Source organism: Puntigrus tetrazona, chromosome 18 (assembly GCF_018831695.1).
Source record: "Puntigrus tetrazona isolate hp1 chromosome 18, ASM1883169v1, whole genome shotgun sequence".
In the NCBI taxonomy this organism is placed as follows: Eukaryota; Metazoa; Chordata; class Actinopteri; order Cypriniformes; family Cyprinidae; genus Puntigrus; species Puntigrus tetrazona.
Genome location: NC_056716.1, coordinates 5,509,375 through 5,537,361, shown reverse-complemented (window position 1 = coordinate 5,537,361; position 27,987 = coordinate 5,509,375). Strand labels below are relative to the sequence as shown.

Sequence of the window (27,987 nt, the reverse complement as noted above, 5' to 3'; positions counted from 1 at the left end):
GTAAGGTTGGAAGTAATGGAAGGAATATGCACTACTTTATCATCAGCTTTAGGGGGCAGCATGACATAAGTGCAGAAGAAACTACTCAATCACACAACAGTTTTAACAGCTTTAGTCTTGTTTATTTTCAGCATATTGAAAAGCATAACAATAGTGAAGATGCATTATATCAGAGGTTGTGTCTTCTCATGTCCATTTCTTTACACTTTAATAACTACTAATGGCTATCATTTGACAGCTTCGCCGTAACATGCTTTTTAGTGTTCATTTCAGGTCTCAGTAAGATTACATAGCATTTTGGCAGGAAAATGCAGAACAGCAAACCAAAGCTAGATCCCAAAATGGCAAATATTTCCACAGCAACAATAAATTTTCCAGGAGAACTGACATAAGCTGGTATAAATGTGATCCATACAGCACAGAATATGAGCATACTGAATGTGATGAACTTAGCTTCATTGAAGTTGTCTGGCAGCTTACGAGCAAGAAAAGCTAAAACAAAGCAAAGGACAGCCAGGAGACCAATATAACCTAGAACAGTCCAGAAACCAATAGCTGAACCTAAGCTACATTCTAGAATTATTTTTTCCTGATAAAGAACCATGTTCATAAATGGAAATGGTGGAGATAATATTAACCAAATTGCACATATAAGCACCTGTATAAGTGCAAAGGTAAGAACACAGAGTCGTTGTTGTACAGGGCCAAACCATTTCATGACATTACTTCCTGGAAGTGTAGCCTTGAAGGCCATTAACACTACAATAGTTTTCCCCAAAACACATGAGATACAGAGAACAAAAGTGATCCCAAATGCTGTGTGACGTAACATACAGGACCACTCAGTGGGTTGACCAATGAAAGTAAGAGAACAGAGGAAACACAGAGTCAGTGAGAAAAGCAACAGGAAGCTCAGCTCTGAGTTGTTGGCTCTAACTATAGGTGTGTTTCTGTACATGTAGAAAATGAGCATGATTAATAATGTGAAAAAGACCCCAACTAAAGAAAATAATGCCAAAAGTATCCCCATTATTTCATCGTAGGAGAAGAATTCAATTTCTTTTGGGATGCAGGCATCTCCTCTTGTATTTGACCACTGAGCAACAGGGCATTTGAGGCAATTAATAGAATCTAGAAAGAAGAAAATGAAATGAAAACAATGAATTCTAATTAAAGTACAGATCAAGCATTGTCTCCACTTCTGCGACAAAACAAATCTTCAAATACTTTTATTATAACAGGCATTTTATTTTATTTTTTTTCATAATAGTTATGTACCTGTGCTGTTACTAATCTCTCCTGGAGGGCATGGAATACAGTCATAACAGCAGACAGGTTTTCCTTTCTGTACAGCTTTCCTTGTGCCCGGGGGACAGCTCTCACTGCACACGGACACAGGCACCTGCATAGTTCCAATACAAGCACACAAAAAATTATGTTTACTTCAAGAAAATGTGTGTGTGTTTGTGTGTGTACTTGTTTATACTAAATGTTTAATTTTAAAAACTGTATATGATGCTTGTAACAATTTAAGGGGTAGGTTTAGGGTTGGGTTATGGGATAGAAAATATTGTTTGGTCAGTATAAAAGTGATAGAAGTCTATGAAAAGTCCCCACAAATCACAGAAACAAATGTGTGCATGTGTGTATGTATTTAAAAACTCTTAAAAAAAGCTCTACCAGATGCCTTCCTTCTCTCCAGACTACCTGAACGTTATTCATAGAGAAGTGCTGACCTTTAGGCAAAGAGGCATCGTAATAGCCAATAGTTTCCACCTTCATTTTGCCTCTATTAACACTTTGTAGATTGATCAGCTCATATCTTGCTGGTGAGTCTCCGTTGTTATCAAAAAATACATTTTCACCCCCAGGTGTGGTGAAATTTATCGACTGCAAGGAATTTAAGACCTTCAACAAGCAAATCAAATAGAAAAAATGTTAGTGTCTTTAGGCTAACAGACTGAAATATATGTGCATTTTACAGCTGGTCTAACCTGCCAAGCCTTTATTTCAACAAGTTTTAGACAGGTGGAATTAGAATTGAAGCTTTTGTTTTGTTCACACGAAAGGAGATTATTAATTGCGTGAGCTACTGCATAAACAGCTTTATATATATTGTTCGAGAACCTTAAGTCAGTCAAGTCGGTGAAAGAGTTTTGCACATCCCTCAAGTTCTCAGAGCCATTGCATGTATTTCTTTTTTCACTCGGGTTCAAAGAACAGTCAAAGACATACTCCCAAAAGTCTTTGAGAAATATGCTGTTAGGAAATTGAGAGGGATTCACTTCATGTAGAAAAAGATCTAGTCCGGGTATTTGAGCATTGCGGACAGTGAATCCGATGGATCCAATGAGCAAAGTATGACCGCTGATATCTGCTAGAGAGTCATCTGTGATCCAGGCATCACTTCCGATCCACTGCAGTCCTGTAATGTTCTGCCTGTATATCTCATCCACCAGTATCTTAATCTCTCTGTGTGACATGAAAGCCATTATTACCTTAGATGTGGAGGTTCTGATAACATTAACAATTCTAATTATTTCCTGGTATGGACCGGTACTTTCGAAGGCCTCTGAGTATTCAATACACACTCCTTCCTCATTAGCAGCCTTGATAAATGTAGTTATTCCATTTATTCCATAATCATTTTTATTGCTTAATGCCCCCACCCACATCCAGCCAAAATGTCTGACCAGCTGGGCCAGTGCTCTGCTTTGATAGTAATCGCTGGGAATAGTTCGGAAAAAGGAGGGGTACTCCTTTCTGTTGCTCAAACAAGCACATGTTGCAAAGTGACTAATCTATAAAGACAGAGGTAGTGAAAAGATAAACATTGAAAAACGAATTTTCCAAAAGTATTTGTCAAAATATACATGAGAGTACTTTCAAATGCATTGAATTAGTGTCCTTGTTTGAAATTTCCACATAGAAATTCATTTATAAGTACACATAACAAATGAATAAAGATATAAAAGCTCACCACTGGTATATGGAATCGTCCAACAATCTTCGCAAAGCTCATGGTTGGTGTTGAGCCAGAATGTCCAATGATGGCTTGGACTGTTCGAGGTTTAGTGCAGTTTGCTCCTGTTTCTGACCGATCTAGGCCATTTACTAATGCCATCACAGCTCTTAGTATATCTGTGGACCCACAGTCATTGTAAATTTTGTAGCCCAGTTTAATTCCGGGGAGAATGTCTGTGCGCCTGTTTATTTCATCTATTGCAAACATCAACGTGTGAGCAAACTTGAATTCCCTGAAACTGAAACTTTAGAAAAATGTAGTCATTAGGCATTTCGGCATTGTGTATTTTTACTGAAGAGGATTCAGCACAATAACAATAAACGTAAAACAAGAAAGAAAGAAAATTACTGACACATACATACTCTTTGCATGGACGTATTTCCGGCAGTTTTGTAAAGGAATCTGTGTAGCCATTTTGTCCGGTGCGGAAGGAAAATACACCCCCGATTATCAGGTCTCCATCTTTCTCCATCTCAGGCAGCACCCTGTGCCCCTGTGGTGTGCAGTCAGGCTTTTCTGCCTGGGTTTTCAGGACCATCAAAAGCAGCAGAAGCATCAGCATGGCAGTTTTGATTTCTACCTTGTTGTAGACCACTGCATTTATACAGTGTGAGAAGCCCAAACAATTCATGGCATCAGTTCTCTCAAGGGGCCGAAAGTACCAATCGCAGTTAATCCTTCTCTAGCATTTCTAGTATTTCTACCTGATGCATAACGCGTAGAAAACAGTGGAAAGATGTTAATTAAATAAGTCCAGCAATTTCATAATAGGAAATAACTGCAATCAAATATCAAATACCACAAATACCACCATAAGATTAGTTCCTTTCAGCTGCGATCCATGAGAGAATTACAGTATACAGCAATAAATAAATACCTGCATAGGGATAAATGAATACATACACAAAGCGATTAAAATGTTTAATCTAATTAATTACATGGTGTGGCGATCGGTTCATCTAATTACTCACAAATTAATCAGACATTAAATGAGCTCCCAAGAGATGTCAATGTAAAGCATCAAACATACATTACAAAAAGTAGCTTCAGCAAGACATATATTGTTTGAGAAATTGCATTACATATACACTTTTGAACCAAGGGTGGTCAGTTTACATAGTGCATTCAGTTTATATTCTCCAAAATGGCACTACAATAATTTTGGAGAGACACAGGGCAGAAAAATTATTGAACAAAGTCATTATTTATTGCCTTTGTGAAGAAAAAAAAGTATTCTTGTTGCTTCGTAACATTCAGATTGAACCACTGATTGCAGATGGACTACACTCTCAATGAATTTCATACTTTTCTGGAATTTACTTGGCAGTCAATGGGACAGCCACAAGCTTCCTGTTTTCATCTAAAATATCTTAAATTGTGTTCTGAAGACAAACAAAGCTTTTACAAACAACATGTGTGTAAGTGATTAATAACAAAAAAATCAATTTGGAGTGAAGTATCCCTTTAATTAGTCATTGAGTCACTTATTCATTTATTTGATTCATTCAAACAGCTTATTTATTCAGGAACTAAGTAAATATTTCTTTATAAATGGTCCATTGAATCATTATGCTTAAAATGGAACATCACAAATTAGTCGGTGTGTGACAAAAGGAGCAAAGTATTGCAAGAGCTGTATGCTTTTGAACCGCTTTTGCTGTACATTTGGTGTCATGAATAGGCCAGTGGTCCAACCAAGAGGCAACCTCTGTCTTTCTCGTGAAACCAACACAGAAGTCACTAAAACTGCAATTCATTGACTGGCCCCTAGAGGCTGGCTCCAGATATAGCAAGAGTCAGTCCCATGGACTCCCCATGTTAAAATGCCCAACCTTACAGCAGAAAAAATATGCCTACAGCCTGATATAAAAGTGGTTTTTGAGGGATGAGAACCAAAAGGACGTAAGTGACATTTTTGGTTAATATATATATATATAATGATAGCTCTCAATGCTCATTCTACTGGCAAAAGTACTGTCATCTATCATTTTGCAAATTTGTATCATAAAAAATGTAAAAGTCAGATCAAACTATGACCACATACAGTATTTTGTCTTGGCTCTCCTGTAAAGTTGGTGAAATGTCACTTATGCCTTTCTGGTTCATTATATTAAGCCTTAAAGTCCTGCATAATTAAAGGCATGGGTGACGTCATTAGCACTAAGTCTCTATGTAGCACTCTTTTAAAGTGACTGCTTCTAATCTCTGTTTGTTACCAGAAGAAAGATTTTAAACTCTCCTTCATGGAAAGTGTCAGGGATAAAATTGTATCTTGCAAAGAGGAGTGGGACAAAATCCTGAAAATCCTTCCTGAGATGTGTGCAAACCTTGTGGCTAACTAACTACAACTACAGTTTGACCTCTTGTGATCACCAACAAGGGCACCAAGTACTAAGTCATGTTTTGTAAAGGAGTCAAATACCGATTAAAATCCTAATCAATTTATCTTTTTTTTTTTATATGTGATTTTTGTTGTTGTTATTTTGTCTCGCACTGTTAAAATAAACCTACCACTAAAATTATAGAGTGATTATTTCTTTATCAATGAACTAAATCAGTAGGGGATCTCCTCACTGTATGTAAAATGCAGGTTTAAAAAAAAAAAGTACACAGTAAATGTTAATTTGTCAACTACATATTTTTATTTACATAATGATCTCATTAAACATTCATTGCAACTGATGTGTTGTGTGTTCCTGATGCATATTTAAATGTCATATATGATACATGTCATGTTGCATTTTATTCCTTAGCATATTCATAAAATTGCAATAAAGGATATTTGTAAATAAATAAATTTACAGATGTTAATCTTAGTCTTAGTTTGATGCCGCTTTGCCCATCATATGCTTTTTGGAATTCTTCTCTGGTTTAAGTAAAATCACGTAGCATTTTGGGAGAAAAATGCAGAAAAGTAAACCAAAACTTGAGGCTAAAATAGCGAATATCTCTACTGCCACTGTAAACTTTCCAGGAGAGCTTACATAAGCTGGAATAAATGCAATCCACACAGCACAGAATATGAGCATACTGAATGTGATGAACTTAGCCTCATTAAACTTATCAGGCAATTTACGGGCTAGAAAAGCCAAAATGAAACACAAAAGAGCAAGAAATCCTATATAACCCAGAACAGCCCAGAAACCTATAGATGAACCTACATCACACTCTAAAATGATTTTTTCCTTGAAGTAATTTAGATTTTTAAATGGAAAGGGGGGACATATTGTTAACCAAAGCACACAAATAAGCACTTGTATAAGAGTAAATATAAGGACACTGAACCTTTGTTGAGGAGGCCCAAACCATTTCATGACATCACTTCCTGGAAGTGTAGCCCTGAAGGCCATTAAAACTACAACTGTCTTTCCCAGAACACAGGAGATACAGAGAACAAAAGTGATCCCGAATGCTGTGTGACGCAACATACAGGACCACTCAGTGGGTCGACCAATGAAAGTAAGAGAACAGAGAAAACACAACATCAGTGAAAACAGAAGCAGGAAGCTCAATTCTGAGTTGTTGGCTTTCACTATTGGGGTATTTTTATATTTGAAAAATATGACAGCAATTATCATTGTAATAAATGCACCAACAATAGAAATTGTTGTAAGCAAAATCCCCATGATTTCCTCAAAAGACAAAAATTCAGTCTCCTTCTCAACACATCCATCTTTTTTCAGATTTGACCAGAAGTCTTGATGGCACCGCAGACATGTTACAGAATCTATATGTAATGAATGCAATAATTAATATATATATATATATATATATATATATATATATATATATATATATATATATATATATATATATATATATATATATTATGGATATAGTGATTTACTTTTACCTGTAGTGTTACTGATCTCTCCCTCTGTGCAAGGAATGCAGTCATAACAACATATAGGTTTTCCTTTCTTCACAGCCTTCCTAGTGCCAGGGGGGCAGCTCTCACTGCACACAGACACCGGTACCTGTGACAAATATTTCAACTTTATACAAATTATTACTGTATCTATTCAATGATAAAGTCAAAACATAAATTCAATCATAATACATGGTTGAGTTTTTATTCATTCATTAATTCATTAATTTCTTCTTCTTCTTCTTCCTATTTGTTATTCATTTATTTGCAATGAAAAAAAATACAAAGTCCTTACCTTTGTTACATTATTTGACCATACAATTGAATCCATGTTCACTACCAAACGATCTTTCACAGGAAGAGAGGCGTCATAAACCCCAACAGTGACAAATTCATCATGTTTTTTTTTACTTGGTTGCCAATTTATTACTTCATATTTTGCCACTGCCTCACCATTCTTATCAAAGTAAACCTCCTCACCATCCTTGGTTTTGAAACGCACCTTTTTCAAGTGTGTCAGAAACTGGGAGGAAAAAAAGGATAGAGAGACCTTTTTTAAAATGTCTAATTCAAAGAAGCATATGAGCTCATTCTAAACTTGGCATTAACCCACTGTTAAAGGATCAAGCTGTTTCTTTGAGGCACACTTTTTCTCGCAGCCCAGAAGATTATGAAGTGTATGAGCAACAGCATACACTCCTTTGTACACATTGCTGAAGATGGGCATGAGTGACATGTCTGTGAAAGTGTTTTGCATCTGGGACAGTTCCTCCTTGCCTGTACATGGACTTGTGGACGCAGAATCATTCTTGGTCGAGTATTTACACTGAAACAGTTCTTCCCAGAGCTCAGTAAAAATTGCACTTCCTGAGGACTTAAGTGGCTTAATGTCCAGAATAAATTCCTTTAGACCTGTCACTTGTGTTTTGGGTATAGCCAGACCAATTGCTCCTTGAAGAATATGATGCTTATCCATACTGGCAATGACTGAATCAGATATCCATCCCTCAGTGCCTACCCACTGGTATCCAGTAATATTGTATTCAACAAATTTATGCAGCAGAACCTCCAAGTCCCAATGCACAAGAAATCCCACAATCACTCTTGAAGTAGAGCTTTTAATCTGTTCAATTATCCTTATTACTTTATCTTCAGGGTAGGTTCTGAAAAACGGGAGAGAATATTCCAAACAAATACCCATCTGTTCTGCCATCTTTGTAAAAGTGGCCATCCCATTATTACCATAATCATCATCCGTTCTTATGGCTCCCACCCAGGTCCAGCCAAAGTGTCTAACCAGTTCTGCCAGTGCTCTGCTCTGGTAGTAATCGTTCGTAATAGTTCGAAGAAATGAGGGATATTTGGTTTTGTCACTGAGACACTCGCATGTGGCATAATGACTGATCTAAGAGGCAATTAAATAGTGTTTTAACTTATATTAAGTAATCATGGCTTACAATTCTGAAATTATTATACTTATATTATAAACAATATAATGGTAAATAACTTGAGTGTAGAGTCATATTGGAACTTTTCAAAAATAATAGTTAATACCATTGGAAGTTTGAATGGTCCAATAGCTTTTGCCATTGCCATGCACGCTGATGAGGTTGTGTCTCCCAGTATGGTTTGCACATATGCGTGCTTTGTGCAAGGACCAGCTGAGGAAGTGTTTTCATGTCCATTAGCAAGAGCCATAGTCACTCTTACAGCCATTGCCATTGAACCGCATGTGTCATAGATCTTGTAGCCTAATGAGACCCCGGGTAGCAAGGTGGAACTGTTATTGATTTCCTCCACAGCGAAAAGCATGGACTGCACATACTGGAAATCTCTATAATTAAGACTTGTTTGGAAAAAAAATATATGCATTTTTTATGTAAATCATTACAATACAAGTAAATCTTAAAATTATATATATATAAGTATACTTCAGTATACTGAAGATGTTCAGATTCAGATGTTGCTTACCTGATGCAATTCAGCGGAGGTGGTGTAATAGAATATGTTATTTGTCTGATCTCCCAGCTGCTATGGAAGGAGAAAACACCTCCAATCATGATGTCTCCATCTTTCCATAACTGAGGGTATACAGGCTGTCCTTGCAGAGTACAGGCAGTTTCATTAGCTCTGGTAAAAGTAATGATGGTCATTACAACGTGCATGAGTGCAAAGAATGGCTCCATCCACCCATTGAATATATGCTATTCAGAGACGTGTTGTAATAGGCTGATCATAAAGAATTTTGTGATATTTATAGTGATGAAAGGTACTAAACCTCTATGGGACATACACAGTTGAAGCGTTAATGAAGGAGGTGCTCCATCTTCACAGGATTTGTTATTGGGCTGTTTTAAATTTATTTTTTGTCAGTCTTCTTTTGATTGTTTGTTCAATAATAGTTTGGAAATGAGAGGAAATCTATATAATTTCAGCAGCATAGTAATAATAAACGAAATCCTCACAGACACTACATCATAGGGTGAATTCACTTAAATTATGCCCCATTTTACAAAATGCAATATAATAAAGTATCACCAATCATCATGAAAACGTACACTTTTAATTATCATCATCATTTTTATTAGTGTTTTAAAGCCAAATCAGTTTAAACTTCTGATATATGGGCACACACATCCAAAGCTTGCGCACAAGGAGGTGGTTGTCACAATGTATGTGAATACTAAACTAGTTCATGTCATATCACATCATTTTTTGTTAATCCTGGATCAATATTATCATCCACAAATATAGATTTATCCCAATCTGTATCCCTTACCCTAACCCTGCCCAAAATGTTTTTCTCAAATCAGTGGGAAATGAAAGCTGATTAACAAGTGTGTAGAAACACCTGTCATGAATCGGGGTTATGAATCACTAGAGGTCACACGCGCATCACATGAACTTTTGCACTACGCTACTGTTGGACTTGAATCCCCATCATCCATTGCACTGACAACACACTCATCACACACTCACCCGATTACACAGCTGCTTCCAATCTGATTTGTGTTATAGAAATCTTGGACTTTCTCCCATTCAATGCAGAGTGTTGTTTAACTGCTCTACTAAGCCTGTTTTTTTTTTTTTTTGCCATGTCATTGCATAGTCTTGTTTTCCCTGTGTTTGATTCTCCTGTGTTTGGATACTTTTGATTTTCCCCTTCATCTTGCCTCTCAGATATTGTTTTGCCCCTGTTTGGTTTATTGCTCGTTATACCTGGATTATCTCTCACTGTTTTTGCCCTGCTCTCGCTTGTTTCCTTGTTTCCTGGTGTTTTGCCTGTGCCACCCCTATTTGTTGTTATCTGACTTTGTCTGTTATTTGACTATGTCTCTTAATAAAGCCTTAAATAGTATGCATCCCCAAAAAAGCACAAAAAATAGCTTTCATCTTCTATCACAAAAGCAGTAATTTGGTATGATAATTAAAGTTTAAGGGTAACTGTAGTAAAATTTGACATATTTATTTTCTTTTGGAGTTGTAGTTGTATTTAAGTTAAAGCACATTAAACAGGAAGTAAGAAACGTGTTTATTACATTTGAAATATGGATATTTATTTACTATAGGAGGCCTTTATTAACCTCCCCAAAGTCATTTGAGGGAAATTTTATTGTGGATGCATGCACTTTTTTTCACATCTTCCGAACTGTATACAGTAAATGCCCGGTTGGAGGGGTTTTTCATGTAACTCAGATTTTCATTTTTGGGTTAGCTAAACCTTTGACCAGATGATAAACAAGACTGCGAAGAGTCAGCATAACTGAGTGACTCAAGATTCAAGTTCAGGATGTCATCCGTGATCTTTAGTGGAGAACCAGACCCTCTGACCAGGGGACTGCGGCCAAGCAATAGCAGATAGCGATCCGTGTTGTCATTTTGTTTGGCAGACAAGCTTGTAAGTGGACAAAGTCAAAAGACTGTATTATTCCAGACATGTATTTTGAGTCATTTTTGTTGTTTTTTAGAGAAAATAATGGGTCATCTTAACCGTAACTCAGAGAAACCAAGGCAGAACACTGTGTAACACCAGTTACAGCTCTTTCACTTGGTTTGGGATGCTCAAGACTAGTTATGGCGTTCTGCCTTTGTTTTACTGACTATTAAAGACTGCCATGTTTTAATTACACTGTAACTTGTATGCTTGCATCTGAAGCACAAATTAGATAGATCATAATCTCCATGTAGTAAATCATTGCAACGCCTGGATACCTTGGCAGCAATACATAATCGTGAATATCCTTCAAAGATTTTTTTTTCCTTTTTATAATGCAGATTATTCACCAGGCTGTCATTTGCAGTTGGATGCATGCAAGTGGAAAATGTTATGTTATCTGTCAGGTCTATGAAAAAAGAGTCTATTGGATTTGTGATATTGTCTAAATGGCAGATGGTATATGAATCCATCAATGATCAGAAGCTTTTGACAGAAACTAAACAAAACCAGATGATTATATTACTCTAAATGAATCTACCCCAAAATTATTTCTATTATGCCACAGCTACAATTTATAACAATATTAAAAAGTACTTCTCAGAGGGCAGGCTTTAAATATAACTCATTTGAAGTTTTGTGCTGCAATAACATTATCTAAGATCACTGTGCTAGTGATAAATCTTCTGTCATGTTTGTACTGGCTACTGTATACAGGCCACCAGGACACAGCACAGATTTGTTTGCTGATTTTCTAACACAGTTAGTCTGCGCAGATAAAGTCTAATTGGTCAGATTTTAATATCCATGTTGATTTTGAAAAAGACTCATTAGGATCAGCTTTCTTAGACATTTTAAACTCCATTGGGGTTAGACAACACGTCTCTGGACCTACTCATTGTCAAAATCATACTCTAGATCTAAACTGTCACATGGAATGGATGTTAAAATGGTTGAAATACTGCAGCAAAGTGATGACATTTCAGATCACTAATGTGAACTCTGTATAGTTAAACCTGACTCTGCAACTTGAACAAGTATGGTAGAACCATCACTTCCACCACAAAAGAAAGCTTTCTAAATAACCTTCCTGACTTATCTCAATTCCTTAGTTCATCAATACGATGCAAAAACTTGATGATGTAAATCAACTACGCACTCTTTTTCTAGCACTTTAGATACAGTTGCTCAGGAACTTAAAAAATGATAAATCTGACTCCATGGTATAATGACACCACACGCACCCTAAAGAGAGCAGCCCGGAAAATGGAGCGCAGGTGGAAAAACCAAATTAAGTATTTAGTGTAATTACGGGAGTATGCTGTCATACAGAAAAGCATTAAAAATAGCATCTGATTATTTTCATCCCTTTTAGAAGAAAACAAATGCCCTGGTATTTATCTCAGTACAGTGACTAAATTAACAAAAAATAAAGCATCAGCCAAGCTAATATGCCCCAAGAGTATAGCTGCAATGATTCTGAGATTTCTTTACTTCTAAGATTGATACCATCAGAGATAAAATTGTAACTATGCAGCCGTCAACTACAGTTTCACATCTTAAGGAAAAAATTACACTTTTCTCTATTATGAGAAGACTTGTACAAACTTGTTAAATCATCTAAACCAGCAACATGTATATTAGACCCTATTCCATCTAAACTATTAAAGATCTGCTTCCAGAAGTCATAGATCCTATTTTGAACATTATTAATTCATCATTGTCATTAGGATATGTTCCCCAAAACCTTTTAAACTGGCTGTAGTTAAACCTCTCATTAAGAAACCACATCTTGATCCCAAAGACTTAGTAAATTACAGACCAATCTCTAATCTCCTTTTCTGTCAAATATAGAGGTAGTATCCTCACAACTGTATTCCTTTTTGAAAAAAAAATGGTGTCTGTGAGGATTTCAATCAGGTTTTAGACCGTACCATAGTACTGAGACTGCTCTCATTAGAGTTACTAATGACTATCATCTGATCGTGGTTTTATCTCGTTATTAGTGCTATTAGATCTTAAGCGCGGCATTGATACTATCGACATTCTCTTGGATAGACTAGAAAACTATGTTGGCATTAGAGAGAAGCGCCTTAGCATGGTTTACATCATATCTATCTGACCGCTATCAGTTTGTGGCATTAAATGAGAGAGTATCATATCGATCAAAAGTGAAATATGGAGTTCCTCAAGGCTCAGTGCTAGGACCGTTACTTTTCAACCTTTACATGTTACCTCTGGGAGATGTTATCAGGAGTCATGGTGTTAGCTTTCACTGCTATGCTGATGATACTCAGCTCTATATTTCAGCGCAGCCTGGTGATACACCAAATTGAGAATCTAACAGAATGCATAGTCGATATAAAAAGCTGGATGATGAGTAACTTCAATGTTAAATTCTGAAAAAAAGAGGTGCTAATAATTGGACCTAAAAACCCACATATAATCTAGAACACAGCCTATCACTTGATGGCTGCTCTGTTAATTCTTCATCATCAGTCAGGAACCTAGGTGTGCTGTTTGACCATAATCTTTCCTTTGAAAATCATGTTTCTAGCATCTGTAAAACTGTGTTTTTCCATCTTAAAATATATCTAAATTACGACCTATGCTTTCAACCTCTAATGCAGAAATATTAATTCATGCGTTTATGACCTCAAAGGTTAGATTATTGCAATGCTTTATTGGGTGGTTGTTCTGCACGCTTAATAAACAAACTTCAGCTAGTCCAAAACGCAGCAGCCAGAGTCCTTACTAGAACTAGGAAGTATGATCACATTAGCCCAGTTCTGTCAACACTGCACTGGCTCCTATCAAACATCGAATAGATTTTAAAATCCTGTAATTACCTATAAAGCCCTGAATGGTTTAGCTCCTCAATTATCACATTATAGTCCTGCACGTCCGCTGCGTTCTCAAAACTCTGGCCATTTGATAATACCTAGAATATCAAAATCAACTGCGAGCGGCAGATCATTTTCCTACTAGCACCTAAATCTGGAACAATCTCTAACTCTGTTTAGGGAAGCAGACACACTCTGCCAGTTTAAATCTAGATTAAAGACACATCTTTTTAACTTAGCCTACACATAACACACCAACACACCTTTTATTATTCAAATCCGTTAAAAGGATTTTTAGGCTGCATTACTTAATTTGCTGGAACCGGGAACACTACTCTAAAAACGATGTACTTGTGACATGCTAATATTAGTCCTGTTTCTTTCTCAATCTGTTTTCAGTTTGTATCCAGACTAGATGGTGGATCAGCACCCAGAGATTATGTTCATCAGAGACCAGAAAACCTATTATCACCAGATGATACATAACACAGCTGCGTTTAAAATTGAACTGGAGGTTAAGTCGGTCAGAGGAGAACTGACCCCAACTGAGTCTAGTTTCTCCCAAGGTTTTTTTTTTCTATATGCATGCAGGGTTTTGTTTCCTTGCCGCTGTCGCCTCTGGCTTGCTTGGTTGGGGACACTTAACTTCTAGTGACTATCGTTGAATTGTACAGAGACCGTCTCTGCATTTAATATTGGTCACTCTGTAATATATATCCCTGTCATTATACTGTACAGTGCTTTGATGCAACCTGTGTTGTTAAAGCGCTATATAAATAAAAATGATTGATTGAAAATTTGATTGATATTGATCTAGTAAAATGGCAGATGGTATATGAATCCATAACTATACTGACTTTTGATAACTAAATGGCAGATGGTATATGAATCCATACTACACTGACTTTTCACAACTAAACAACCTAGGCACATACACTGAAGAAAACTATAATTAAGGATTGATTATGCCAACCCCAGTGGACACAAAAAAAAAAACAAACAATAAAAAGCCAGACAGTTCCTGTTCTACCTCACAAGTTCCTGCCCTTGTCTTCATTGACATGGCAAAGAGGACTGTGCAAATAGTGCCTCTGTTGCTGGTGCTTTATGGGGTCTGTGTGCCAGGTTCAGCACAAGTCTGTAGAATGCTTGGTCAGCCTGCCCTTCCAAAATTTTCAGAGCAAAAAGACATCAATATTGGGGCAATTTTCTCACTTCATACAAGTGTTCTGCTAAAGCTGCATCCTTTCACTTCCAAACCACAGTCAACAACATGCATCAGGTTTGTATTAAAATAACGGTAACACTTTACAATAAGGCTCATTAGTTAACAACATTAGTTAACATGAACTAAAAATGAACAGTATTTGTACAACATTTATTAATCTTAGTTAATGCTAATTTCAGCAATTTTTTATACCTTAATTAAATCAAACGTTTTATTTTTTAACATTAGTTAATGTATAACAGGAACTAACAATGATTGATTGTATTTTTATTAACTAACCTTAACTAAGATTAATAAATACTGTAATAAATGTACTATTCATTTTTGTCTATGTTAGTTAATACATTAACTAATGTTAACAAATGCCACCTATCTGAAAAGTTTTGCCAAAATAACTATTTGAGACCAAGCATTATGATGAAGAACATGATTCTGAGAATTCTTTGTTGAATGATAATACATAACTGATGCTTTATTTCACAGCTTCAACTTGCGTGAGTTTAAATTCGCTCAGACACTGATTTTTGCCATTGAAGAGATTAATAACAACACACAGCTTTTGCCTGGTGTTTCTTTGGGCTATAAGATATATGATTCATGTAGCTCTATAGCTCTGACTATCCTATCAGGCATGGCTTTGATGAATGGCTATGAAGAGATTTTAAGCAATACATCCTGCTCTAAACCACCAGCTGTTCATGCCATTGTTGGAGAATCAAACTCTTCTCCCACCATTGGCTTGGCATCTTTAGTTGGTCCTTTCAGCATACCTGTTGTAAGAACTCTTTACATATTTGCTGATTGTAATCATGTTGAATAAGTGCATGATGAACAACTGGAATATGCACCAAAATATAAGTTTCAAGGCATATTGAATTAACTGAAATTGATTGTTGTATACATAGGTATGAATGTGTTAAATTGTTTAGAATTTAGTAGTATGTTTATAATAATTATCATATTTGTGTAGTAGTGATGTAATGATTTTGCTTCCCTTTTTTAGGTTGTTTTTGATTAAAAATAAATGCATATAATGCATGGAGTAGGAATTAAAAAAAAATAAATCAGGGAAAATTCTGTGGTTAATATTATTGTTTTCTTTTGTTTTTTGCAGATTAGCCATTTTGCTACATGTGCATGCCTGAGTAACAGAAAAAGGTACCCATCTTTCTTCAGAACAATACCTAGTGATTATTACCAAAGTAGAGCTCTGGCTCAGCTTGTCAAGCACTTTGGCTGGACCTGGGTTGGGACGGTCAGGAGTCGCAGTGACTATGGCAATAATGGAATTGCGGTATTCGAGGAGGCTGCGAAACAAGAGGGTGTTTGTATTGAATACTCAGAGGCTGTATTTAAAACTGATTCACAGGACCAGCTCCTAAAGACAGTGGAAGTAATAAAGAAGGGCACTGCCAGGGTGGTTCTGGCTTTTATTGCACTAGGAGATTTTGTTCCCCTCTTGAAAATAATTGCACAACACAACATTACAGGATTGCAATGGGTTGGCAGTGAATCCTGGATTACCTCTCGAATTCTTTCACAAACAAAGGAATACAGTTTCCTTTCTGGAGCTGTGGGATTTGCTATAGCAAATGCCAAACTTGTCGGTCTGCAAAAGTTTCTAGTGAATGTTCACCCTGATCAAGAACCACACAATGAACTGTTAAAAGAATTCTGGGAAACAGCTTTTCAGTGCTCTTTTAAAAAGAGTGGTGGCTGTACTGGTTCAGAGAAACTGTCAGAACTGCAGAATGAATACACTGATGTATCAGAGCTGCGAATAGCAAATAAAGTGTACACTGCAGTGTATGCTATTGCATATACATTACATAATATACTAAAAGATATTAAATTATCCACCAACAGCAGCAAAGGAGAACGACCCACACCACAAAAGGTATCTGAAGAACATAAAACAACGCTACAAAAATAATAACATATTAGAATAAATATAATGCATTAATCCTCTTAGGTGTTAGAGTATATGGGACGTGTGAAATTCAACATTAAAACTGGTGAAGAAGTCTTCTTTGATGCACGTGGTGATCCAGTGGCAAGATATGACCTGGTTAACTGGCAGCCGGCTGGGAATGTAGGTCTGCAGTTTGTGCATGTGGGAGTGTATGACAGCTCACTACCTTTAGAGAAATGTCTTCAAGTCAATCAGGAACACATTCTATGGGCAGGAAACAGTGGACAGGTACATAGAGACTAGCACATTATTGAGGGCATGTGAAATATCTTAAAATCACAAAAGCACAGGAATTGAGAAGAACAAAGACTTTACACAGGGAAAAATAATACAAATATATATGTCAACGTATTTTCTTATAGTTGCCTGTGTCCGTGTGCAGTGAGAGCTGCCCCCCCGGCACTAGGAAGGCTGTTCAAAAAGGTCGACCTGTCTGCTGTTATGACTGTATTCCATGTGCAGAAGGAGAAATCAGTAATGAGACAGGTAAAACACATGCTGGGTAATTCTTGTTAATCAAATGACTTCATCATGCACATTCCATTCATTAATCTTTTCTTCGAAATTCCTTCACAGATTCTAGTGACTGCTTTCCTTGTGATTTGGAGTACTGGTCTAATGAAAGCAAAGACAAATGTGTATTAAAAGTGATTGAATTCCTTTCCTATACAGAAATAATGGGGATGGTGCTTTGTATTTTTTCCTTCATTGGGGTGTTACTAACAACAATTGTTTCTTTTCTGTTTTATTTTCATAAAGAAACACCTATAGTTAGAGCCAACAACTCAGAGCTGAGCTTCCTGCTTCTCTTCTCATTAACTTTGTGTTTTCTCTGTTCTCTTACTTTCATTGGTCGACCCACTGAGTGGTCCTGCATTTTGCGTCACACAGCATTTGGGATCACTTTTGTTCTCTGTATCTCCTGCATTCTGGGGAAAACTATAGTAGTTTTAATGGCCTTCAAGGCTACACTTCCAGGTAACAGTGTCATGAAATGGTTTGGGCCTCTTCAACAGAGACTCAGTGTTGTTTCCTTAACATTAATACAAGTGATTATATGTGTGCTTTGGCTAACACTATCCCCCCCTTACCCATATATGAATTTCAATTATTACAGAGAAAAGATCATCCTAGAATGTAACTTAGGTTCAGCTCTTGGTTTTTGGGTTTCTTTTGGTTATACTGGCCTGCTATCAATCTTCTGCTTTGTTTTAGCTTTTTTTGCTCGTAAGCTCCCTGATAACTTCAATGAAGCCAAGTTCATCACATTCAGTATGCTCATATTCTGTGCTGTCTGGATCACATTTATTCCATCTTATTTCAGTTCTCCTGGAAAATTTACTGTAGCTGTGGAGATATTTGCTATTTTAGCTTCAAGTTTTGGTTTACTATTTTGCATATTTGCTCTAAAATGTTACATAATATTACTAAAACCTGAAAAGAACACAAAGAAGCAAATAATGGGGAAACCTTAACGTAAAACACTTTAAACACACATATAAACACACAAATGAAGAGCACTGCTGTATAAATCAACAGATAAGTAATCCAGATGGGGTTAATAAATATTTTATCTGACAATAAGCTAAAAATCAAACCTTCAAGTAAAAGCACAGTCTGTGTGATTTGGGGTATCTAGCATAGCTTTAATGATATCTGGAAAATGTTCATTATTATTGCTTAATTATTGCCTAAAAATACACTTCCATCTGTCAAACTGGTGAAATCTATTAACATCATGTGAAATTTATCTGGTCTAATGGCATAGGCATACCTTGGTGCACTTTTTAGTGAGACACGGAATACATACCAACAAGTACATATCACTGCAGTTTCCAAATGAAATGAACACTAGAGGCAGCAAAACTCTGACATATTTCTTAAAACATGAAATATATCCAGCTTCATATATATGGATTTTCATAGACAGTAGGTTTGTTCAGTAGCTCACGGAGTATGGACATGAGAGGCAAGGATCCCATGTAACTACGGTTCAACAAAACAGTTCACATCTGTGTAAGAGGAATTTTAAATGACACAGGTGCATCAACAAATCCATTTTTATACCATTTTTGCATTTCTAAACACTATCAGGTTTAGGGTTAGATTTGGTGTAGGGAATATTTCCAACATGGTAGCACATTAACTTTTAACAGTCCACGGATATTTTAATTCCACTGCAGTACATACTAAATCGTAACATAATAACAAACGTAATAAATGTGTCAGAGTTCACTCACTGAATCTATGTTTTAGCACCACTCAGATATTACTCTTTGAAACTGCAGCGAAACGTAAACGTAAAAACGGTGTTGCACTAAAAGTGCACAGAAGTACAGGCCAGGTTGTGTTGATAGCTACACAATACCAGCACTACTTTATTGTTGTCTGACCCATTAGTTCTGCTCTCCACAGGTTGTGGAAGGCTCTGCAGTGTAGGCCGGGTTAGCACTAGACACAGTGGACTCTCAGTGACCATCTCCATCACAGCCATATTCTGGATCTGCATTATATACTTTCTACTAAAAAATGACATTGACTTCTTGCAGTTAACAAAAAATGGAAATTTCAATTGATTGATTGTCTTTTTAACAGCTATTGAAATCATATAGGCATTTGTTTTGTGATTAAAATGTATGTACACAAGCTTATAAATCTTATGTGTGCAATATGTGTTGACCTCAAGATCAAGATGGTTGTTAATAACTACAGCTGACAACAGCTGATAACAGAACAAGGGGAAATAGAATACAAAACCACTGAGCCCTACTTTTATTTGGCATTTTCGGTGAAAAGCTGTAATTTCACCTGAAATTATACCTGATCAAACACTCTCATCATGTGGCTTAGAATCTTTAGTAATTGGAGGTAAAGAAATAAAGTTTCTGATCAGGGCATGTCCCCAATATTGCAAAGTGACTATGTAATTGAATTGAACTAGTAAACATTTCACAGTAAGAAGACCTTTTATAAGTAAAATTATAACATGCAATAGATGTTTACTGTAATTTAGCATAGTGTCAATTAGGCTTGAGTGAATGTATTTACTTTTTAAAATGCAACATTTTATTCATGGTTTCTATAGAATTAAAATAAATTTAAATAAATGCAATTTGTTTCAAGAAACTTCCAAATATATAAATATAAATTTGACAAGATTTTTCATATGTGGCTATTTCTCTAGCCATTACAGGCCTCTACAATGAGTTTTGAACCAGACGGATAGGGCGGGAAATGCCCTGGTGATGAGTGGACCTACTGCACAATGCGTCATCTGAGGTCGGGAGGCACATATTGCTTGTTAAGGAGGCATTGAGCTGGCGGTGGTTCACGTTGTTGAGCCAGCTGTAATCCCTCGATGATGTCCCAGGAGATAGAAGCCAGGATGACAGATGGTGGAAGTATGGGTTCGGGTTGAGATGTAGACATGGGTGTAATTTACCTGGTTGACCAGATCTCTGAGAGAGGACTGCTCCTATTCTGCAGTCAGAAGCATCAGCCTCTACTATAAAAGGTAAATTAGGGTCAGGGTGTTTCAGAATGGGGGCTTCTTCTTCAGAGAGATAAAGGCTTGGTTGGCTTCCTCCATCCAATTTAGCTTGGCAGGTTTACCTTTCAGTTAGTAAAGGCCAAGAAGGCCAGTCGGTTACAGCTTGGACCTTTAATTCATCCATCTTGACCCCCTCATGACTTATATAGTAACCTAGAAATGAGGTTTGATGAACACGGTACTCGCATTTCTCTGCCTTCACGTAGAGCCGTTTCTCCAACAACCTAGAAAGGACTGTTCTAACATGGGGGATATGTTCTGACTCAGTTTTGGAATATGAGGATGTTATCAATATAGACTATGCTCTCGTCACACTCCTCAAGTCCAGTTTTGTGTAAATTGTAGCCTCCTGTAGCTGTTCTAATCCAGAAGGTACTAGTGGAAAGTTTGTAGAGAAATTTAACCATAACATTGTTCAGTCCTTTATAATTTATGCAGGTTCTCAATCCTCCATCTTTCTTTTCAACAAAAAGAATCCTCCAGTCACTGGAGATCTAGAAGGACGGATGAAACCAGAATTGAGAGCTTTGGTAATGTATTCCTAGATTACTTGATTTTCGATTCTGGAAAGTGGGTAAACTTTGCTCTTGGAGGGCAAAGCATTGGGAAGCAGGCCGACTGCACAGTCCCAGGGTCGGTGTGGTGTTAGCTATGTAGCTTTTAGTCTTACTAAATACATCTGAAAGATCATGGTAGCAGGCAGGGATATTTACGTGTTTGTGAGTTTTGATGCTGGTTGTGAGACAAGTCAATGACTGTGACAGAATGTAGATCAGCTAGTTATCTCATTGTGATACCAGGAAATGTTGGTGTTGAGACTATTTCACTCAAACGGCTCTTTACCAGGAAGGATCAACTCAAGGCAAAATAAAACACAAGACAAGTTTTTGGATTTTTAGCTTGCAAGGATTGCGCTGTCGGTTGCAAGCGGGGGAAAAGCAGGTTTCTCCTTTACCTCCCTTTTGCCTCCCTTTGCCTCCAAACGGATCTCAGTCCGCCTGAGGCCGGGGGCCGGGCAGGCCTTTGCCTCCCTTTGCCTCCCTTTGCCTCCTTTTCCCTGCTTTTGCCTCCGAAGCTCAGGTCGCAAGTTGCTTTATTTATAGAGGAAAAGACAAGACACAATAAATGAAAACAATTGGCAAAACATCTCTTGTGCGTCAGAATCTTCACTCCTTCAGATTCTTCTGGTGCCCATATCAGTATTATACGGAGGTCGTGTTATGACCAAGAATCAAACTGAAACTAAAAGGGCCACAGGTGCATAACTGTCAATATTCAACTCTAGCATTCTGTTCTCACCAGGCTGACAAAGCCTGGCACCCGGTGGTCACATACACAACTCCAACAGTTGGGGTCATGAATAGAGAGCCAGGGAAGTCCCATAATGATTTCATGTTTAGGCGAATCCACAATGTATAATGTACTGGATTCCTGATGGAGCAGACCCACATTGAGCGTGAGAGTTTTTGTTTGATGGGTGATTCCTTCTCCTAGAAGGGTGTCCTTGATGGCCTTGGTCTTGATGGGTGAAGTGCATGGTTGAGTGGGGATGTTGAATTTTATGACATTGTTTCTATCAATCAGATTCTGTGCAGCTCCAGAATCTAACATCACTGTCAATTTAAGAAATAACGCATCAGTTTTGAGATTGAGGGGCAATGAGCAGGTTCTGAGTAGAGAGAAGTGTTCAGTATTCAACCTAAGCATGGTTCGGGGCTTGTGTGGACACCCTATGCTGAGATTGGCCTGCAGCATCGCAGTAGAAGCACAGGTGATGTTGGCGGCACTCCTCCCTCTCTATTCTGGAAAGCTGTGAAACGTTGGGTTTCATGGGTTTGTCGTCATGTGTTTCAACTCCGGCTGGCATGGGTGAAGCCCCCCACTAGTCTTATGTTTAGGAGCTTGTCTTATGAGGTTGTCAATCTTGATAGCCAAGAAGCTAACAAACTCAGAAAATGATAAATCCTCTCCTTTATATGTTACTTCTGTTTGTAGTTTTGCATTTAGATTATGGTGAAACAGCTTTAAAAGCTACATCATTCCAGCCACTTTGGACTGCTAGTGTCCTGAATTCAATGGCATACTCAGCCGCGCTTCGGTAATGATTTGTGTTGATATATCCGTGGCGTCAGTGGGATATTCAAACACTTTCTGGAGTTGTTGAATGAAATAATCAACCAAGCACCTAAGCAGGCCTACCACTTCACCGCAACGCGGAGCCACAGCCCGTGCCTACCGCTGACTAAGCATTGGAGTTCGGCACAACCACAGAGCCATCGCCAGAAGGAGCGACAGAGCCGAGGATCGCCACGAGACCCGAGCCGATTACGTCAGACCAGGTACATGAGCCAGCAAGAGAGCACGCCATGGTGGAGAAAGCAGAGTGCAACGAGAGCGTGAAGTGGAGCTCCGCCCACTGCACCACGGCTGAGGATGAGCTGATTATACATCTGGGGATGCTGGATCTACAGGAAGAGCTGGATGACTTAGATCTGGAGTTAGACCTGGCACCGCCCCTGTGACCTGAGTTCCTAGTCCTGTCCAGTCATCCTGAATGCCCACTGGTCCCGTCCAGCCGTCCTGAATGCCCGCTGGTTCTGTCGAGCCGACCTGAGTCCCTGCCCCAAGGGTGCCCTCCAGTGACAGCGCAGCCTGCGCCTTCTCCAGTGACCAGCTGCACCTTGTCCCTCCATCCCTCCGGCTTTGTAAGGCTCCTCCATCCGTCTGGCTCCACCACAGTCCTCTGTTGCTCCGGCTGTCAGTCCGCTCTTCGGCTCTCCACCTCGTCTGTCTCCTTCATCACCTGCTCCGCAACCGTTGGTCGGACCCATGGAGTCAACGGCCATTCTTCCTCCATGGATCCTCCCTCCGTTGGCTCCACCGTGGATCTTCTGGGCTGTGCTCTGGATCCCACAGATCTCCTCCTGCTCCAGATTCCTCCTGTGTCTTCCCTGGCTCCTCCCTCTGGATCATTGTCTTCAGGTGTGTCTCATTAATTTAGTAATTTACCTTGTGTATTAAAGTCCAGTTTGTTTCAGTTCAGTTTGTCCGATCGTCGTCATTAATATGTGGTTTTAGTCTGTCTGTCTGTCTGTCTGCCTGCCTGCCTGCCTGCAGCTATATTGTTTATTTTATCTGTAGAAGATTAAAAGACTATTTATGTTATATTCTCGTTGAGTGCTCTTTCTTTTTAACCACAGCGTGACACCCATTAAGCCCAATAAATGTTTAAATTGCTAGCTCTGTATTACACTGTAATGCGGATCACTATATTCAGTGGTTAAATATCAGAGGTGGGGTGGGGGGGTTTATTAATAAATATATTTAAATCTATAGATATATAATAAATCTATCTATTAATCAGCAGTCATTTTTCATTTTCCCCAGCTAAATATCTTACTTCACTGTTGTTTCTTCCATATTGAAACAAATGTAAAAAGCCAAACAGCATGAAAGATTCATAATGCCAACCCCAAAGGACATTTAAAGACAATAAAAGGCTGTGCTATCTCTGTTCTCCCTCAGAGGTTCCTACTCTTCATACAGATTGGCATGGCAAAGAGGACTGTGTCACTGCTGCTACTGTTGCTGGTGGTGTATGGTGTCTATTCAGAACAACTTTGCAGGCTGCTTAGTCAGCCTGCCCTTCCTCTACTTTCTGCAGAAAGAGACATTAACATTGGGGCAATATTCTCAATCCACATTAGTGCTCTGCTAAAGATGCATCCTTTCACTTCCAAACCAGAGCCAACTGCATGCACCAGGTTTGTATGATGACATAAAATAGCTGAAAATGTCTCTTTTATGATGTAATAAAACTATGATGTAATAACAGTAAGTAACTTCACAACTACATGTCAACTAGCAGTCATAAGAGTCTTAGCAGAGTGTTTGCTTCATATCTCCTAATACTTTATTTTGATGGGTCCGCAAAATAGTATGTACCGAATATCAGTCAATTTATTCTACTAACCCTAAACCTACCTAGCAGTCTACTTTGAGAGTTAGTATACATGTAGTTGTGAATTAATGACAATTAGCTGACAGGTAGTTGACATGTATTTAGTTGAGTTACTTAAAGTAATGTCTAAAGTGGACTATCAAACTAAAGTATAACCTTTTATTTTACAGCTTCAGCTTCCGTGAGTTTAAATTCGCTCAGACACTGATTTTTGCAATTGAGGAGATTAATAACAGCACACAGTTATTGCCTGGTGTTTCTTTGGGCTATAAGATATATGATTCCTGTGGCTCAATAGCTCAGGCTATCTTCTCAGGCATGGCTTTGATGAATGGCTATGAAGAGACATTGAGTGATACATCCTGTTCTAGACCACCAGCTGTTCATGCCATAGTTGGAGAATCAAACTCCTCTCCAACCATAGCCTTGGCGTCTGTAGCTGGCCCATTCAGTTTACCTGTTGTAAGAACTCTAATTTATCCTCTCTAGTGTTATCATGTTAAATGCATACTGAATCACTGGAGCAAGCACTGAAAATATGTGCTTTGAGTTACATTAAACCAGTTAAAAACAATCGTTGTAAATATAAAAAAGACAATGTGTTAATATGTTTAGATTGTTGCAGTATATTTGATAACAATTATGTCGTTTTGGATATCAGAATGATTCAAATAAATTGTGTGTATTAAGTAGATTAGAAAATTAAAAAAAAGTTCAAATGTGTAGTTAAAATGCTCTGCCTTTTTTTCTTGCAGATCAGCCATTTTGCTACATGTGCATGCCTGAGTAACAGGAAAAGGTTTGCATCCTTCTTCAGAACAATACCCAGTGATTATTACCAAAGCAGAGCTCTGGCTCAGCTTGTCAAGCACTTTGGCTGGACCTGGGTTGGGACGGTCAGGAGTCGCAGTGACTATGGCAATAATGGAATTGCAGCATTTGAGGAGGCTGCGAAACAAGTAGGGATTTGTATTGAATACTCAGAGACTATATTAAGAACTGATCCACAAGAACAGTTTCTGAAGACACTACAAGTGATAAAGAAGGGCACTGCCAAAGTGGTGCTGGCTTTTGTTGCGCTAAGAGATTTTTTCCCTCTTGTGAATGTAATTGTACAACACAACATCACAGGGATACAGTGGGTTGGCAGTGAATCCTGGATCACTTCTCGAATTCTTGCAGAAACGAAGGAATACAGTTTCCTTTCTGGAGCTGTGGGTTTTGCTATAGCAAATGCCAAACTTATAGGCCTGCGAGAATTCCTAGTGAAAGTGCACCCTGATCAAGAACCACACAATGAACTTTTAAAAGAATTTTGGGAAACGGCATTTCAGTGCTCTTTCAGGAACACTGGCAGTGGTGGCTGTACTGGTTTAGAGAAACTGTCAGAACTGCAGAATGAATACACTGATGTATCAGAGCTACGAATAGCAAATAAAGTGTACACTGCAGTATATGCTATTGCATATACATTACATAACATATTAAAAGACATTAAATCCTCCACCAACAACAGCAAAGTAGAACAGGCCACAGCCCAAAAGGTACTGTATTTAGAGCATATAAAATTGCAATAGAAAAATAAATGAAATAAATAGCAAAAAAAAATTTAATAACAACAATAATATCATAATATCAAACATACGGTGAAAATAATAATAATAATAATAATCATTATAATTTATTAAAAAAAAAAGATAATTTAATTCAATCAAAATGCTGTTTCTTCTCAGGTGTTGGCGTATATGAGGGATGTTAGATTCACTGTCAAAACAGGTGAAGAAATTTTCTTTGATGCAAGTGGTGATCCAGTAGCAAGATATGATCTGGTGAACTGGCAGCCAGCTGGGAATGTAGGTCTGCAGTTTAAGCATGTGGGAGTGTATGACAGCTCACTGTCTTCAGAACAACGTCTTCGGGTCAATCAGGAAAATGTGTTGTGGGCAGGGGACAGTGGAAAGGTATTTTGATGCTAATTACATACTAACAAATTATTGATGTCACATGAAATAGCTGTCCTTTTCACAATTTAGATTAGTACAGAACAACCATTTTAGCAAACTTATATGAACTACAAATATATGAAAGCAGCGCATCATAAAAGGTTGAGGGTGTCAAATAACTATATAAATCATAATAAGTTGAGGTTTTATATGACAGCTTATTTTCTTATAGTTGCCTGTGTCCGTGTGCAGTGAGAGCTGCCCCCCCGGCACTAGGAAGGCTGTGCAAAAAGGTCGACCTGTCTGCTGTTATGACTGTATTCCATGTGCAGAAGGAGAAATCAGTAATGTCACAGGTAAAATAGGATATCCTGGTGTGATAAAGTGATTAAAACAGTAATACTGTCTTTTTCTAGGTTCTTGATAATTCACTTTCCATTCTTTCATTTTTTTTCTTCACAGATTCTAGTGACTGCTTTCCTTGTGATTCGGAGTACTGGTCGAATGAAAGCAAAGACAGATGTGTATTAAAAGCAGTTGAATTCCTTTCCTATACAGAAATCATGGGGATGGTGCTTTGTATTTTCTCTTTCATTGGGGTGTTGTTAACAGCAATGGTATCTTTTCTTTTTTATTTTCATAAAGAAACACCTATAGTTAGAGCCAACAACTCTGAACTGAGCTTCCTGCTGCTCTTCTCACTGACTCTGTGTTTTCTCTGTTCTCTTACTTTCATTGGTCGGCCCACTGAGTGGTCCTGTATGTTGCGTCACACAGCATTTGGGATCACTTTTGTTCTCTGTATCTCCTGTGTTTTGGGGAAAACAATAGTGGTTTTAATGGCTTTCAGAGCTACACTTCCAGGAAGTAATGTCATGAAATGGTTTGGGCCTCTTCAACAGAGACTCAGTGTTGTTTCTTTAACGTTAATACAGGTGATTATCTGTGTGCTTTGGTTAACAATATCCCCTCCTTTCCCGTATATGAATTTGAGCTATTACAGAGAAAAGATCATCCTAGAATGTAACTTAGGTTCAGCTCTTGGTTTCTGGGCTGTTCTAGGTTATACTGGCCTGCTGTCAATCTTGTGTTTTGTTTTAGCTTTTCTTGCTCGTAAGCTTCCTGATAACTTCAATGAAGCCAAGTTCATCACATTCAGTATGCTCATATTCTGTGCTGTATGGCTTACATTTATTCCAGCTTATGTCAGTTCTCCTGGAAAATTTACCGTAGCTGTCGAAATATTTGCTATTTTAGCTTCAAGTTTTGGTTTATTATTTTGCATATTTGCTCCAAAATGTTACATTATTTTACTAAAACCAGAGAAAAACACAAAGAAACAAATGATGGGAAAATCTTAAACTCTAAAATAGTTGAACAATATAGCTACATTAAGAAATAGATAAAAAAAGAAAGGTAAAGAAAGGTTGATTATAGCTGTTTGAACTGAAAGACTGATGGAAATGCACTCCTGTTTGTTTAACTGGTGGTTCTGCTCCTCTCGAAAAATTGAATGGAAAATAAATAGCCTGTGTTTTTCTCAGCAAAATATACAGCTATTTATTTGGTTTAAAATTGTATTTCATGGGCATGTGTTTATGCCTCTTAAGTGCATATTATGTATCAAGCATCATACACGTGCACGTACACATTAAATATGACC

The 27,987-nt window shown here is 37.8% G+C and overlaps 4 protein-coding genes across 4 annotated transcripts; 2 read left to right on the top strand and 2 right to left on the bottom strand.

Moving 5' to 3' along the window:
- Positions 1–217: 217 nt before the first annotated feature.
- LOC122362504 (extracellular calcium-sensing receptor-like) lies at positions 218–3,587 on the bottom strand. Its single transcript, XM_043263977.1, has 6 exons — positions 3,388–3,587; positions 2,981–3,269; positions 1,995–2,801; positions 1,681–1,908; positions 1,279–1,402; positions 218–1,131 (listed from the first exon to the last, which is right to left on the bottom strand). Exons 1-6 carry the CDS (start codon positions 3,585–3,587, stop codon positions 218–220), a joined length of 2,562 nt encoding a protein of 853 aa, XP_043119912.1.
- A 2,257-nt stretch (positions 3,588–5,844) lies between these two features.
- LOC122362505 (extracellular calcium-sensing receptor-like) lies at positions 5,845–9,079 on the bottom strand. Its single transcript, XM_043263979.1, has 6 exons — positions 8,865–9,079; positions 8,448–8,739; positions 7,507–8,298; positions 7,189–7,416; positions 6,879–7,002; positions 5,845–6,752 (listed from the first exon to the last, which is right to left on the bottom strand). Exons 1-6 carry the CDS (start codon positions 9,077–9,079, stop codon positions 5,845–5,847), a joined length of 2,559 nt encoding a protein of 852 aa, XP_043119914.1.
- A 5,652-nt stretch (positions 9,080–14,731) lies between these two features.
- On the top strand, positions 14,732–22,942 carry LOC122322953 (extracellular calcium-sensing receptor-like). The gene is given in 9 exon segments (XM_043216567.1): positions 14,732–14,952; positions 15,382–15,673; positions 16,013–16,795; positions 16,871–17,098; positions 17,233–17,356; positions 17,447–17,923; positions 17,926–17,931; positions 18,086–18,142; positions 22,692–22,942. Coding segments are annotated over 9 exon segments (2,439 nt in total).
- Positions 22,943–23,972: 1,030 nt separating this feature from the next.
- LOC122362506 (extracellular calcium-sensing receptor-like) lies at positions 23,973–27,685 on the top strand. The gene is made up of 6 exons (XM_043263980.1): positions 23,973–24,184; positions 24,552–24,843; positions 25,137–25,925; positions 26,115–26,342; positions 26,557–26,680; positions 26,787–27,685. The coding sequence occupies exons 1-6, from the start codon at positions 23,973–23,975 to the stop codon at positions 27,683–27,685; spliced, it is 2,544 nt and encodes an 847-aa protein (XP_043119915.1).
- The last annotated feature ends 302 nt before the right edge of the window (positions 27,686–27,987 follow it).